General features: G+C 35.5%; 1 protein-coding gene across 1 annotated transcript in view; it reads right to left on the bottom strand.

The window, feature by feature from the left end:
* LOC120331517 (uncharacterized) overlaps positions 1-17550 on the bottom strand; it is an 88290-nt gene that overhangs the window by 5379 nt on the left and 65361 nt on the right. Inside the window, exons 7-9 of the mRNA XM_078116077.1 lie at positions 13582-13746; positions 7897-8061; positions 442-630 (exon numbers count right to left, since the gene is read on the bottom strand). Of these exons, the coding sequence (XP_077972203.1) occupies positions 442-630; positions 7897-8061; positions 13582-13746 (519 nt within the window). The remainder of the gene's footprint in view (positions 1-441; positions 631-7896; positions 8062-13581; positions 13747-17550) is intronic.

Here is a 17550-nt window from a genome sequence, read left to right as displayed (position 1 = left end):
CATGTTTCACAAAAGTTTTCAGACACAATTAATGTCTGTTATATTTGAGTTTAAAGTTGGAATGGCATTCCATTTCCACTGCAAATTGAAAGATGACAGCAATTTGACATGAATCCAATAATTATCACAGAAGAGAGGGAGACTCACTCAGTATTAGTCTCGTGTTCTGGCACAGAGCAGTGACCTAAATGGTTATACTTAATCGGATCGCTTAAGACGGCAATTGCTCGTTTAATGTAAAAGGACATTACATTTGATGAAACTGAATGTCATTTATTGAATAGAAATTTTGCAAACATATGAAAACAAATATTACTACATAATGCTGAGAAAGCAGATATTTTAACATTTTATTTCTCCTAGTTTACATTGTGAGTTTACGCGAGCACCACTTATGGAGTTCAAAGAATTGTACAATTCAAAAAGTTACCAATCGCTCACCATCAGAACTAATTCAACTCCGGTATCAGCGATCAATGCTTTGAATCTTTCTAACTGATCATTGTTGAAGTGACAATATTCCATGTCCAATCTCCCAACCTGGCATTGATGAACAATTTCACTGATTGTGGATAATCCTTCATCTCCGAGTTTGCTGACTGGGTTAAAACTCAGTATCAAGTATTCAATCTGAAACAATACATACTGTTTTTTATAGTATATTCAACATTCATTAATTGATACATAGGTCATGGGTGTAATGCATATAGATTGATATGCTGCCACGCTAATTATATAATACCTAATTATCTTATTCATCTAGGGCACGCAAGCTAAGGTAGAATCCAGTCATAGATCCCTATGACTTTTCGATGGGAAGACTCATCTACATAAAGTATGCTCAATTCGTAGGCGTACCGCGTACCGCCTGAAAAAATTGTTAGCAAAAGTTTTTTGGAGAAATTTCGAGGAATTTGCTGTCAGGCACAAACCCGTAAGTCTTTTTAAACAATCTTTTGCTTCATCTCTGAATAATTCAAAAAATAACCAACGTTTTTAGCTTACTATCAACCCTTCCTCTAAACCAGTGTTTCCCAAGCTTATTTTTAGCAGCTTGGACAACTTTCTGACTACAAAATACCCTCTAACCAAAAACAAAAAGATTTAATAATCTCCATCATTAGTCTAATGTAGTGCTCGTCAACCTTTTGTGAAAGATTGCGATACTCGGGAACTTCTGATAGTGCTGCCTAAAATTAGTTGCAGTTTTTATATGTTTTGAACTCTGCGTTTTGTACAAGATCTGATTGTAATTCACGCCGCAGTTCACCAGTTATGTGTTCAAGAGCAACCTTTTCACTTGTGAATGACTGAACGACCCATATCAGAGAACCAAGATTCAACAACCGGAATATAGGCTTCGAAGTTTAGCAGTAGCACATCAAAATGCTTACCGTGTTTCCCCGAAAATAAGACAGGGTCTTATTTCAATTTTCTCTCTAAAAGTATCGCTAGGACTTATTTTGGGTGGATATCTTTTATTTTCATTTATCAAAAACCAAACTACAAAGTAGAGAATTACGAGATTTTCAAATATGCTTACTGATAAATAACACGTCTTTATTTAAAGTAATTGGAGCTGCAAAATTAGATCATTAGTCATGCGTTTGAAACGTGTATGTATGTGTTATGCTATCGAATAGGTCAAAATAAAATTCGCGCTATCGACTAGGACTTATTTTAAGGGGAGGGCTTATATTAGAATCATTTTAAAAATCCAGGCTAGGTCTTATTTTCGGAAAAACACGATATGTTCAATTGATCTCATCTTGGTTTTCATGTCTGCGCTTCCATTTTCCCATTAACGAGTCTCAATGAAATATTCCAGACATTCGAAATCGGAAAAATCACATTTTGATACATTATTCTGCCAAACCTTCAATCTCATTTTAAAAGACACAATCTTGCTACTAGCTCCAAAAATATCACATCTCCCCTCGATAATTTTAACTGATTTGTGATTTTAAATATTGCTGTTAGATAAGACAATTTTGCAAGTCAAAAGATATCTTGAAAACTAGCAGCCATCCAAAGTTTTCTTTGGGTTAGAAGCATATCGTTTGATAGTTTGTATCTTACAACATTCGGTGTGGTACACCCCTGGTACACCCTAGCGACGTGGTACACCCTTTTAACTTTTTGGTACACCCTCGGGTGTACTATACACCCGGTTGACGAGCACTGGTCTAATTAGATGGATGAGCATGGTCAAATGCGATAAGCTGACCACATGCTCTACCAAGTATGATGCAATGAAAAAACTTTTCAATTTGATTTGATTCTGTAGCCGGAAAGATTTATGCGAAATATTGAAATTTTGATTTGAAAGCATAGATTTTATGCTTCATTAAATTGCCTCAAACGGTCTGAAAAATATAACATTTTTGCCTGCTTTAGCTTTATCCAGTTTCATCGCTACATTAAGAAACGTTCTATTAGACAGCAAACACATTGGTTGCAAATCAAAATTTGGGGCTGGAATAAGTCCATATTATAGATAAATTCTACCATATTGACCATATTTTCACTCAGGTAAAATCATTATAGTGCTTTGAAACTAAGCATATTATACTGATACTGTTTTAATCCAATTCAGTAAAATCTTCTGGTTAGATAGTCTATGAATTTTCGCAACACATATGGTAAATAATGTCGGATACGAAATGACATTGCAGGTTAGAGTCTAAACCTGAATGGGCAAACTACAAATCCGGCCCCTTGGATGATTCAATCTGGCCCGCATGATGCTGTTATAAATTTTTGCTTTTACCTAATTCTGCTTGCTATTCTTGAAAACTGTAAGGTCTAATAGGCTTGTTAATTTATGATCGTAGTCTGTGTACCGGTAAGTTGTAATTTAGATTGCCAGAAACTTTCATGTCAGCAGTACATTAACGGCACGATGAATTTGAAAAATCGAAACACAGATCTCTATTAACCAATACTCATTTCAAATCTGTTTTGGAAATTGACACAACCTAACTGAAACCAAATGTTGATGTCTAAGCTAAAAAAAAAGCTCAAGGAATTTGCAAGTTAAGGCATGAGGCTTATTGTTTTTCAGCTTTGCTTTTGTAACACAGTAAATGAAATACTTACAAGGCTCGTCAGTCTACATGGGCAAAATTTTTGGCCCCTGGTTTAAAAACCTTGCCCATTCCTGTTCTACCCCTTTGGCGTTTGCGAATGTGTGTGTTAGATATGTACTCCACGTTAACTCCATGTTACCCCATTAAGTGTACCTAGCTACACTTACATGGAGTTAATCCTGATTTGATATCAATGACCCTAATCAACAAGTTAGACCAGTGTTTCTCAAACTGTGTCCGCGGATTCTCAGATATCCCGCAGAGCTATTGAAATTTTAGAAAATACCTAAGCTATTCCTATTACACATAGGCATGCATGCAACGGACAAGTCTGTGAGACTTGAGTTTGAGTAACAATTGAGTTAGACAGTCACGCCCCTCCAGTTGTCGGGGGGGTGTTTCCCATCTGGAAATCCAATGCTCGAGACCAGGGCTTCCCAAACTAGGGGCTAGGAGCAAAACGAATTTTAGGGGCCGAAAAGTGAAAACCAAATTTACACGAAGTACTATATCTATTGTACTTTTTCATTCTCTTCATTTGAAACACAATTATTAAAAATGGTTTAAAATAAAAATTTCACGATTCCGAGTAAATACATCTTCATACCGTGTTGCCCCGAAAATAAGACAGTGTCTTCAATGTGCTTTCGAAAATAACACTAGGGCCCATTTTGGGGGGCTGTAGAGAATAACGAGAATTTTTAATATATAAAATATGAATATCGATTTCCATTTGCCTTTTTAATAGCACGTTTTCGTTTAAAATAACTGCTATATATAGATTATTAACCATTTAAAAGTAGAAAAGATTTCTTGCTATCGACTAGGACTTAGTGATTTTCGAACTTCATTGTATTGTGACGCCCTCCGAAAATATTCTCAAGTTGCGACTTCCCGTGAAAATACGTATTGGTACCTTTCAGTAAAAGAACTTTATTGCAATGAGTTTCATAAAAACGAACAAACAAAACCTAACGACGTTCAGTGAAATCACATTTAATAGGCCACAGTAGAAAAGCCTGCTTTATGAAAATATGAAAACGCAAAGAGGATTGGAGTACACAACGCTTCTTGAAAAATAAATTAAAAATAGTTTTTATCTACAAAAAAAAAGAATTTTCAGAATTAAACTTATTTATCATAACACCATCATAAATTTTGCGACGCCCTAGCAAAATTGAAACGATGCACTTCCACTAGACTAGTTAAAAAATTGGGGTCTATTGTTACGTAACAGAAGAAGTAAACCATACATGCTGCAATTTCGTAGGCTGCAGTTTATTCATTTGCTGAACCGTGTTTATCGAACATGAGTGATTTTTTAGCATTTAAAAGAAAACCTAGGCAGAGATAAGAAAGAAAAGTTAACCTTGATTTGCTTCAACAGGCATAAAGTACATATTACCGATGACTAAATTGTGTTTCATTTTGAAGCAGTATATTTTTCGTGTAGCCATGAGCCAAATGCCATGAGTTTTTTCCCAGATAACTTGGAGCACACAAACCGATGCCTTATGCTAAGTTTGATCAATAAGAGTGTTAACAATTCCGGATAAGGACCAGACCGTCGGTGGCCAGACATTGTAATTCATCAGTTAGGTCTGCATAAACAAACATTGCGCCACGACTGGACTTGCTATGCAGCAAAAAGCATTTGCACCCATTACATTCAATATTTGAGTAACCTCAATCTGAGTAAATATGTGCTTGTTTTTGTTATTAAGTAGGTCAAGGCAGCTGTGTCAATTAAATATTGAAAATGCATATTTCGAACTGTTTAGCATTATTTACTTGAACAAGGGCCGCGAAACTTCATTAATGGTTATGGGTATTAGAAAATTATAAATTGATATATTCAAGTGAATCATGATAATAATAAAATTCTTCTATATTGTGATAAGATATGCCCACAGTTGTATTTAAGTACGTCAGATTGACAGTTCTTTTTCAAGGAAAAGTCTAGACAAATTGAAGTCGCATGAGAAGTTACAGAATAACATTTGTTCGAGCATTAACTGGAGTTAGTTAAATAAGAATCTGACTGCAATGATAATAAATATCAAAACGAAACTACAGACTCATGTCACGAGATACATCATAAAAGTTCATTTTGTGACTCACAATATGATTTACCGTATATTAATATCGGTATCGGTTATCGGCCACTAGTATCGGCCAACATCAGGCTCAGGCCGAATAAAATGAATATACCGTATTTCCCCGCTGATAAGTCGCTTTTCTGAACCCAATTTTTTGGCCTGATTTTTTTTGGGGGGGGGGGGGGGGGGGGGCGTCTTATTGGGTAGCTACGCTTACTTTGGTTTTCCTTGGATCGTCCTATTTTTGGCACAGTTTTCTCAAACATGATTTGTGTACTTCATATATGGGTTTATATATTTTATATTATATTCCCGCCGCTAAAGTGTCTGTCAATCAAGATTATTTAATTGTTTCTGTAATGCCAGCTGTTATTTGTCTTGTTAGCACTCCCTGTTTACTCCTAATACTAATATCGGCACTTCAAAAATAAAATGGCTACCACCATATAAAGTGATTGATTTATGACTCTTCAGCAATTCGGCCCGCACGCCGTAGTTTGCCTCCCCTAGTTTAGAGCGCCTACCGCCTTGGGCTGCATGTTATGGGGGGGGAGTCTGTTGCTTAGTTTGATGATTTGAATAATATAAACACAAACATTTCACTTTTACTTGACCTTTCATTTATTCATTCTCGTGTAAAACAACTTAGTTTATTCCGCACATTATCTTTAAGAATATGTATGTATAAGGGGCATCATTATCAAAAACTCACCCTTGGCAACAGAATAGTTTGACACGCCCCTATTCTCGAGTTATCGCTGCACAAAGCAATTAAATCTACCATTTTTCAATACAACGTCAATCAACAGGGGTAATAATATTTGATTAATTCTATTATATTTCGAAGGCTCAAAAATCTCAAGTCAAATCTCACCAGTGGTAACTTGAGTCAAGATATTTTATTTGTGTGAGTCGAGTTCCTTCGAGTCTTTCAAAATGTGACTCAAGTAAATAAATGACTAAATTCTCTAAAATGCCTATTTTGACTCCTACAATATACGTGGTGTCTCAAAAGTAAGTATACACTTTTAATTTGCTTTCCAGGCACTCATCATTAGGGCTGTCCAAATTCGAATAATTTTTTGATTCGAATCGAATATTTTTGCCGAATCGAACCGAATAATCGAATATTGTTGCGCAATCCTGAATCTGTCTCTATTATACAATAACCGCCTACCCTTCAATGTTATGGTAACATATGTGCAGTTACATCTTACTTACTGCTGGTATTTTGCAATACAATGATTTCAGATGAAAGGTGATCAAACGCTTGCATGAACTGGTCAAAAAAAAGCGGAGGACTCCAAAATTTGGGTCTCAAACTGTTGAGTGTTAAGAGTAAATATGGCACAATTCAAAAATTGCAATCTCAATTCTAATGGATTCAGTTTTAATAGGACATGTAAAGCCGTAAATGCTATTCTAATCCTATTCACTAGTCTCATGTTTTTTTGTGTAATTTTCAGCAAAATAATAACAACCATTAATATAGATAAAACTGTTGCTCAAATTCAAAATTGCATTTAACAAATTCGAAGCTAGTTTGATGACTATAATATGCAATCAAAATTCAAGAGTGCAATTATTTGTCTTGGTATATAGATGGATAATACAGTGTTGCCATCATAAAAAATTACATATTCCATTGAAAGAAGGTATTGCCATCATAAGGATCCCAAAACACCTGTTTCAGCTTTGAGTTGCCTGTACCATGTTCTTATGATAACTAACTCAACAGCTTCAAATCGATTCTATTTATAGAACTATCGTTTTCTAATTTGCCCTTTTTTCTCCTTGTGTACTCTCTCAAAAACGTCATTACAGATTATAACTCTTAAGTTATTATGACCATGCATGAAATGGTGTACTCTCTTAAAAACGTCATTACCGATTTTTACTTTTAAGTTATGATGACCATGCATGAAATGGCTGATCACGTGCCACCGGGTGGGCATAAGGAATAACATGTTTATCACAAAATGAAGGCGAGAGAAATATCGGGAAACCAATTAAGCCGGGAGCGAGAGTGGTCTAAGCTCGAAGCGCCGCCACTTGTCCGATGAAAAACGTCCTGCAAAGGTGGTTTCCACTTTTTGTACCCAATTTTAGTGATTCGGAAATTAGCCGAAAAACGATTCAAATAATTTGTGATTCGATTCGATTTCGAATATTTGGTTCGCTTGGACAGCCCTACTCATCATAGAGCGTTAATATCTTCACGAAACATAGTATGGATAAGTAGTAAAATTTAGGTATTGTTGCATTTTTCATCAACCCACAGAATGACAAGGAGATTAAGACAAGGAATGAGGTGAAAAATTGCTATTGGGCAAGAAGCATATAAACCAGTAGGACAAACATAGCGCCTCTTTAACAAAAAAAGAGCCTCAACAGAGTACATTCAGAGTCGTATTAATTCCAAATTCTTTGTGACTTCCAAGTCAAGTCACAAGTCTTCGAAAAAGGTGACTCGAGTACAATACTAAACTCTCTCAAATATTTTTTTTGATTTTCACGATATATATACATTCAATGACTTTGTAAAAACTTGTTCTAGGCAAAAATTAAATGATTAAAACGTATGAGTTGGAGATAGGGATGAATATACTGTTTAATATTTTCTTTAAATATGCATCAACCCCCAATTCTCTAATAAACTATTTACGCTGTTTAGTCATTCATGCTTATCACATGAAGTCTTCTCTTACCTTTGCATCGCAAGTGTTTTCTTTAAATGCTTTCATTCCTTCTGCTGTCAGATTGCAATCCCAAGCCTTGAATACCTTTATCTGACATTGTGTAACAACTAATCCAAGTTCACCAAAACCATCGATTCCAATGTTCTTGTTTCTATTGACATTTAGTTCATTTAGCTGAAATAAATAAGAACTGTAAAATTATTTAACATGATGAAAATACAAACAAAACTATAGAATTCACTGCACTGATGGTTCACATTGCAACAGAATGAAATGAATTAAAGTTGTTATATGGCAGGCTATGGAACCACCTAATCTAGGTTGCTGTAGAACAAGGGTGTGCAACATTTTTTCGTCGGTGGGTCATATAACAAGCTTCAGACATCTAGCTGGGCTACCTTGAAGGATTATTACATCACAATATGTTATTAACAAGCCTGCAGCAAATAAAATACAATAGTGACTACCAGAGAGCCATGCGGAGGGCAATAGAAGAGAATGAAGCTATCGCTTAGCCTTACTCGTACAGTAATGAATGCACGGGGCAAAAGATTTACTAAAAAGAAAGAGCAAGATTTTAAGAAAGATTTAATGCAGAGACAAGGCCAAAAAGCATTACCTATGTATTTTTACTGATGTGAGAGCCCTTTTAAATATAAACCGTCGGATTAGAATTTTATGCTTGATGGGGAAAATCTGAGTGTTGACTAGGACCACACTAAATGGCTTGGTGGGTTGGACTGTTGCCCGCTGCACATTCCTGCTGTAGAATATATTTCTGCCACTAGTGGGCGCCATTAGTAATCCATTAAAAGGGAAATAGATTATGTCAACTTTCAATATTAAGTTTTGCTTCAGATAATCAAAGACCTGTCATTAAAAGTAGCTAATTACTTATAGATAAAAAGTTAATATTCACTATACAATCAAAAGTTCTAAATCAAGGATGGCGAACCTTTATACCTATTGCAGAACATACATTTTTTTGGCATTTGAATAATTTAATGGCATTGCAGCTAATGTTAGATGCTAAATTAACATATCACACATGAAACAGATATGACATAACAATATAGGGAGTCACTCTCTCTCACTGAACTAGTATGGTAAGCCTACTCATAAAGCATAATATACACTTTGTGACCCACAAGTCAGTGGCGGTTCACTACCCTTGTTTTAAATCAACATGTTGCAAGCACAATCAATTTTGTTTTCTAAGCCTGTGCTCGGCAAACTGTGGGTCGAGGTCCAATCGTGGGCTGCTGGGCATTTTCTAGTGGATAGGATAAGTTTCACATAATAAGCTAATAAAAAACATAAACATAATAAGGGAGACGAAAGCTGATAAAATGGCCTAATCATATGGCGAACTAAGGCCTCTCGCCCAATTACCATTCCATGTCGGGTATGGGATTAATTACCGGTAGTTAGCCAGTTTTCAGATGCATAGACTTGGCGATGTAGGAACCCGTAACCGACCAGTGGCAATCTTTTCCCATATAATCAACCTCGCATGGGATTCAAGCATGCGAACCCACACAGGATAATCAGAGATGCAGGCGTATTCCTAACAGTTATCAGAATGTGCCACACTGCCGAGCCAGTAGTGGGCCTCCAATAAATCTCAATTATGACAGTGATACACAAGAACGTCCTTTTAATCCGACATTACCTATAAATATTTTGCTGAATGATTTTTGTTCATATATCAAACGATTATACATACTTTTCATATACATGCATTTCAACTAAACGAATTGCTTTATTATGATAATATTATTCAAACTTACCTAACTGCTATGTCCTTGAATTTTAAGGAAGGTAATAACTTTTATGCTTTGTGGGATTTTAGAATGTATTCGAAATTCCAGATTCGAAAATATTTTTTAAAATGTATTTAGAGTAGTCCAGTAACGGTTATGGCCATCCCTACTTATAACCAAAATAAATTCAATACCGGTAATGAGTTGTATTTAAAACAAATTCAAAAATCTCATTGCTAGCGTTGTTTTCTTGAGTTGTTCTGTAAAAAAGCCAAATATAGGATTGCCTTATCTGATAATAAAATTAGATGAAAAGAAAATTAAAACTAAGAAAGAATTTCATTTTAACAAATATGGTTTGGACATAAACTAAAGTGGAATCTAATATCGCTTTACAAAAAAAACATTGGCTCCTACACTATTTGACCAAATTCTGACAATTTTTGCATGTTTCTTCCCCGACCTCCATTTTCTACCAGAGTATGCAGATATATATCTTTCTGAACACAACAACATATACAAATTCATTCTCCTTCTGCTTTCAAGCATGAATCCAGAAATACTAATTTCCTCACCAGGGCTGAGCGTTTCGAAACAGTGTTTTTACTGCCGTCAGCATATTTTTCGCAGGCATCTTCTCAAACATGTTAACTTTATATTCGGGTTGCTATATTATATAATATAATGTCAATATTAGTATTAATTAATAATATTATTAATTGACTTTATACTGCCACCTATTATTTGTCCTAACCTTTTTAAAGACTACTTTGTAATAATAACGTGGCTCGTGGGATGAAGTACTCTCTATTTACACACGTTATTGGTACGTCAAAAAAAAAAAAGAGAATGGCTATTTAGTTATTTATGACCCTTCGGTTTTGCCAATTCGGGGAACAAAAAAAACGACACCAGACTGGAAACACACCTGTTAACCAACCCGTGGATGAGCATTGTAGTACTTATCACACTGTTCAAGCTTCATAACATTCAAATGTTATTTCATCGTTCTAGTTAATAGGTTGTTCAAAATGATTGGTACTATCTTTTTAACCAGATAATAACGTGATATTGTTCAGAATAGTTAATTCAGTGAATATGATTGTATCGAAAAAACATAACTGGTTCTAACCCTATAAAACTGACCAACAGAGAAAAAAAAATTTTGCTTGTCTTATTGGAGGGCTGTATGGAAAAACCCACTTTTTGAGTGCTAAAAATAGAACTTGTCTTATTTGCTGGGTAGACTTGAAATACGGTATTTCTTATATAATGAATGTTTCCCCATTCATTGACTGACTTGCTCATCTCTGTAAAAATGACCAATTAGCAATAAATTGAAAGTAATGTAGCAATTGGAACCTCTATGTACAGCGGTTCCCAAACTATGGGTCGCGACTATGGGTCGCAAAAGGAATATTAGTGGGTCGTGAAGAGATGTAAGAAGCTTTGATTAATTAAACTGGGTATTAGGATCGGTGGCGACCCGAATACGTAAATCTCCAAAAAAAAAAAAAAATTAAATTAAATTTAAATTCTAATCTGTGAAAATTTCCTTTTTACGATCTTCTCAAAGGAACAAAAAATTGCTACACAAAGAATGACTATGTGGCATTTTACGCATAGCAGTTTTGTACACTGTACAGCACTTCTTACCAGGTTTACCCGAAATTTAGACAAGATTCAGATTTATTTTCTTTTGAAAAATAACACTATGGTTTTTTTTGGAAGAGGTCTTTTGTGTTCATTTATCAAAAATAAAATTACATTGTAGGAAATCACGAGATTTTTTAATAAACATTATATAAAAATTGACATTCATTGTACTTATTTGTATATCCTATACAAAAATCAAGTGACAAATATCATAATTGTGATTGTGACATGCTGACATCACACAATCTTGAATAGTGGTGTAATCTTCACCTTACCATCACGTCATTGAACCTTTCCTATCCCACACATTTTAAATTTATTTTACGGGTAGGGTTTAATTAAAATCATTTTTAAAATTCAAATTAGGTCTTATTTTCAGGCCAGGTCTTATTTTGGAAAAAACACCACTACCATTTTCACAGAATTTCGAGAAAAAATGTGATGTTTTTCAACGTAAATGTTAAAAGCTAATAGGAAATCCAGGTAAATCTAGCTGGGAACGAAAATATTTTTTGCCAACCTGCATGGGGAAAATGTGTCTTGACTCTCTAAAATTTTAATTGTCACACATCCCTGTCCCTGAAAATTCAGTATCTCCATAATAAATTACAATTCGGTGTAGTCATTAGACCATTCTGTCCCTATTTTTAAAGCATTGGAATCGTGATTTTTATTCAGATTCACTGATCAATACTCATTGAATATAATATTATCCAATAAATATTAGCAATAATTTTATATTAAATTTTTTTTATGGTATGGCGGGTGGTGCATCGAGCTAAGCATCAGAAATACACTTGCACCGCACCTCTGATTACTCTGCATGTGTTCACAGGTTCAATTTCTGTGAAGATAATTAAGTGCTAAAGGATTGCTGAACTCCTCAACAATGTAGGGGTGGTTGAGGTAACCACTGGATGGTTACGGCTTCCTCCACCATCAAGCGACAGCGACAAGTCCAAAAGCATTTTGTATTTTATCCATGTGAGCGTCTTTTTCAATACAAACTGTCGAATTAGAATTTTATGCTTGATGGGGGAAATCTGAGTGTTGACTAAATGGCTTGGTGGGTTGGATTGTGGCCTGGGGGTTGCCTGTTCCATCCCCCCGCTATAGAATGTATTTTCTGCCACTAGTTGGCATCACTAGTAATTCATTGAAAAAGAAATACATTCTATAAATTTTAATACAAACTTTTTCCTCAGATTATTAAGACCTGTCATTAGTGGTAGCTATTATTTATAGTGAAAAGTTAATTTTCACCACACAATAGAAGGTTCTAAATCAGGGATGGGGGGACCTTTTTACTTAACAGGTGTATAACAACATCTATCTTGTTAGATATCTTGTTTGTGCAAGTCGAATTCCTTTGAGTTTTTTAAAAGATGACTCGAGTAAATAAATGACTAAATTCTTTCAAATGATTTTCTTGACTCCTAAATAATACAGTGTTACAAAAGTAAGTATACACTTCTAATTTTGATTTGCTTTTCAGGTACTCACTCATAGAGCGTTCATATTCTTAGCAAATATAGGATGGATAAATAGTAAAATTTAGGTATTGTTCGCATTTTTAGACAACCCACAGAATGATAAGGAGATTAACCTTAGAAATGAGGTGCAAAATTGCGGTTTGGCAAGAAGCATATAAACCAGTAGAGCAAACTCAGCGCCTCTGTGACAAAGAATTTAGAATTAATTTGGCTCCTACACCAGACGAACAATTTATGCAATTCATCGTAAATTTATGAAAACTGAATCTGTAGTTAAAACACAAAGATCAGGAAAACAGCTGAGCGGGCACTCAGGGGAAATCATTCAGAGCCAAATTAATTCCAAATACTCTGTAAATGAGACCCTGAGTTTGTCTTACTGGTTTATTGCTTCTTGCCAAACAGCAATTTTGCACCTCATTTCTTGGGTTAATCTCCTTGTCATTCTGTGGGTTGATGAAAAATGCAAACAATATCTAAATTTTACTACTTATCCATATTATGTTTGCTGAAGAAATGAACGCTCTATGAGTGAGTACCTGAAATGCAAATTAAAATGAAAAAGTTATATTTGAGACGCCCTGTAGAGCCTTATTCTAAGCCAAAATTAAATGATTTTTTCCCCTATAAGGCGCTTGAGTTAGAGATAGGGATTGATATTGATATATTGTTTCATATTCCCTTTAAACATGCATCAAACACAAATTCTCTAATAAACTAATTATCAGTTCAAATTAATGCTGTTTACTCATTCATGCTCATCAAACAAGATCCCATCTTACCTTTGCATTGCGAGTGTTTTCTTTAAATGCTTTCATTCCTTCTGCTGTCAGATTGCAATCAAAAGCCGTGAATGCCTCCACCTGACATTGTGTTACAACTAATCCAAGTTCACCAAAACCATCGGTTCCAAGGTTGCTGTTCAAACTGACATCTAGTAGATTCAGCTGAAATAAATAAGAATTGGGAAATTATTTAACATAATGAAAATACAAAGAAAACTATAGAATTCACTGCACTGATGGTTCACATTGCAACAGAATGAAATGAATTAAAGTTGTTATATAGCAGGCTATGGAACCACCTAATCTAGGTTGCTGTAGAACAAGGGTGTGCAACATTTTCTGACAAAGAGCCATATAACTTCAGACATCTAACTGGGCCATCTTAAGATGAGAAATTATTACATCACAATATGGTATTAATAAGCCTGCAGCAACCAAAATATATTAGCGACTACCAGAGCGCCATGTGGAGGGCAATATAAGAGAATGAAGCTATCGCTTAGGCTTAGCCTCACAGTAATGAATGCACGAGGCAAAAGATTCACTAAAAAGAAAGAGCAAGATTTCAAGAAAGATTTAATGCAGAGACAAGGTCAAAAAGCATTATGTATTTTTACTGATGTGAGAGCCTTTTTAAATATAAACTGTCGGCCTAGAATTTTATGCTTGATGGGGAAAATCTGAGTGTTGACTAGGACCACACTAAATGTCTTGGAGGGTTGGATTGTTGCCCGCGGGTTGCCTGTTGCACATTCCTGCTGTAGAATGTATTTATGCCACTAGTGGGCGCCATTAGTAATCCATTGAAAGAGAAATAGATTATGTCAACTTCCAATATTAAGTTTTGCTTCAGATTATCAAAGACCTGTCATTAAAAGTAGCTAATAACTTATAGATAAAAAGTTAATTTTCACTATACAATCAAAAGTTCTAAATCAAGGATGGCGAACCTTTATACCTATTGGAGAACATACATTTTTTTGGCATACAATTAATGGCATTGCAGCTAATGTGGGATGCTAAATTGATGTATTACACATAAAACAGATATGTCATAACAATATAGGGAGTCACTCTTTCTCACTGAACTAGTATGGTAAGCCTACTCATAAAGCATAATATACACATGTGACCCACAAGTCAGTGGCGGTTCACCATCCTTGTTCTAAATCAACATGTTGCAAGCACAATCAATCTCTAGTAAGGGCAATCAATAAACTTGTGACGGTGTGTTGCTAGAGTATATGTCATTAAAATTGAAGCAAATACGATGGATTTCAATTTCCAACTTCAAAGGTAGTGGTATCCGAATATTCCCTATAGATTTGAATAAAAAATGCAACAATATGCCAATCTTTGAAAGTTATTGGGTCCATTGCACTGCCATGATACTACATTTGGGCTGATGGCCTTAGAGCCCTTTCCGCCATACATTCTAATTTCTGTACAGATTTTGCTTTCTAAGCCTGTGCTCGGCAAACTGTGGGCTGCGGTCCAATCGTGGGCTTCTGGGCATTTTCTAGTGAATAGGATAGGTTTTACATATTAATCCCGGGGGAGACAAAAGCTGATAAAATAGCCTAATCACATGGCGAATCAAGGCCTCTCGCCCGATTACCATTCCATGTCGGGTATGGGATTAACTAGTTAGCCAGTTTTCAGATGCATAGACTTGGTGGTGTAGGAACCCGTAACCGACCAGTGGCAATCTTCTCGCATATAATCAACCTCGCATGAGATTCAAGCATGCGAACCCACACAGGATAATCAGAGATGCAGGCGTATTCCTAACAGTTATCAGGATGTGCCACACTGCCGGGTCAATAGTGGGTCTCCAATAAATCTAAATTATGACAGTGATACACAAAAAAGTCCTTTCAATCCGACATTACCTATAAATATTTTGCCAAATGATTTTTGTTCATATATCAAACGATTATGAATACCGTATTTGCTTGTTTTGTAGCCCGGGCTCATATTTTTTTAACCAAACTCACTAACCGGGCCCTGATTCAAACCGGCCCTTATTCAAGCACGGGCGCTAGTTATTTTTAAATTAAAATTATACATAAAAATATATAAAAAAAAACATATATATATATAGATAAGATCGATCGTTACAATAATTAATATATTGTCATTTCCAGATCTAAAGTATGCTTTAAACGACAATAACGAAAATTTTGACTTTTTCTACGCACCGCAGGTACAAATCTGCAAGAGAAGAAAAGTTTTGAGACGCCCTATCAATATTGAAACGACGCACTTGGGCGTCGCGACGCCCAGTTTGGAAACCACGGTGAGACAATACATTGGATCAGAGGAACAGTACGCTTGCATAACAATGCCAAATTTTGTCATTAATGGTGGAAAGTGAGTAACAATGCGGAATTAGGACCATGCCTTCGGTGGCCAAACATCGTGATTCATATAATTTTGCTGTCATCTTGCAATTTTAAGGTGAACAAGGTTCGCGGAAATTGCAATGCATTGAACGGCATTGCGAGCTTGAAAGTCTGCTCTAAAATACCACGGCTGTCTGCGGATTTAAAAATGTGACATATACTTTATATACTATATCTATTTTTGCGATACAGATATATTTAAAATGCATTGATACGGGCACATTGAAATGTCTTGTTGTTTTCAACCTAACCCGCGGCTGCTCTGATAAAATATGAGCATTAGAATTCTGAAATACCACCGCATTCCGCGGACATTAAAATGTGAGGTAACGTGCCAGATTATTTTTATTCGTGTTTTGCAATTTCGTGAATTCGACAAATCTGATCTGTTCCTGCAACACTGACTTAGATCTGTTTTAAAGATTTTACCATAAGAAAAATCCCCACGCCTGCGATAAAAGTACACCGAGTAAAATTCTTTCTAGTTACATAAAAATCGATTGAGTTAACCTTACATTAATTATCTTATAAATCAGGCCCCGTCGGTAGTTTTAGAATAGATCAAAAGGTACATCGCGCCCACGAAGGCTACGCAATTAAAATGTGTGCCGCGGGCACCAGAAATTTTTTAGTTTCCATTTTCACAAAAGCGTTTTTAATCTGTCGCGAGCCGTTTGAATCATAACTTGTTTCTGTTCCATTTATTGTAGTATTTTATATTGCCGCTCTAAATCTAGATTTAGGTTGCTTGCAGATTCACTCCTTTATTTATCTTTATCATCTTGTCGCCGATGGTTATATAATAACTCGTTTTTTTTAATGGTTTCACAGTTCCGTATACAAGACATATATATGTTAAGGAAAATTTGTGACTTGAGGAGACTAATCGCCGACGTAAAGGTGTTTACGTTGTAAAATCTAAATAATACCTCGAGATGACGAAAACAATCGGCGATTCAAGGGAAATTTAGTCGAATGTTATTATCGACTTTTTCATTGTCCTAAAAATTATTTTGTTCGCAATCAAATTATATTTTATATGTAAATGAAGAAAGTGTCTAAATCTAGAAACTTGCTCGCGGGCCGGATAAAACGTTGCCGCGGGCCGGATGTGGCCCGCGGGCCGCAACTTGCCCAGGCCTGATGTAGAGTATGAGATTAGTCACTTAGACAGTTTTCAGATGCATAGACTTTATGGTGGAGGGAGCCGTAACTGACCAGCGGTTACGTGAACCGTGACGAGCTTATTCCAAACGCTTATCATGATGTACCACACCGTCAAGCCAAAAATAGCCCTCCAATAAATCTGAATTAAGGCAGTTTTACACATGAAAGTCCTATTAATCCAACCTTACATACAAATATTTTGCCAAATGATTTTTGTTCATATAGCAAACAAATGTACATACATATACCGTACATGCGTTTCAACTAAACAAATTGCTTTATTATGATAATATCATTGAAGCTTAATTTCTATGTTCTGGAACTTTAGGAAAGATGTTAAATTTTATGTTTTGTGGGTTTTAAATATGTATTCGAAATTCCAGATTGAAAAATA

The sequence above is a fragment of the Styela clava genome, chromosome 9 (assembly GCF_964204865.1).
Source record: "Styela clava chromosome 9, kaStyClav1.hap1.2, whole genome shotgun sequence".
Taxonomy (NCBI): Eukaryota; Metazoa; Chordata; class Ascidiacea; order Stolidobranchia; family Styelidae; genus Styela; species Styela clava.
This window is presented reverse-complemented; position numbering and strand designations above follow the sequence as displayed.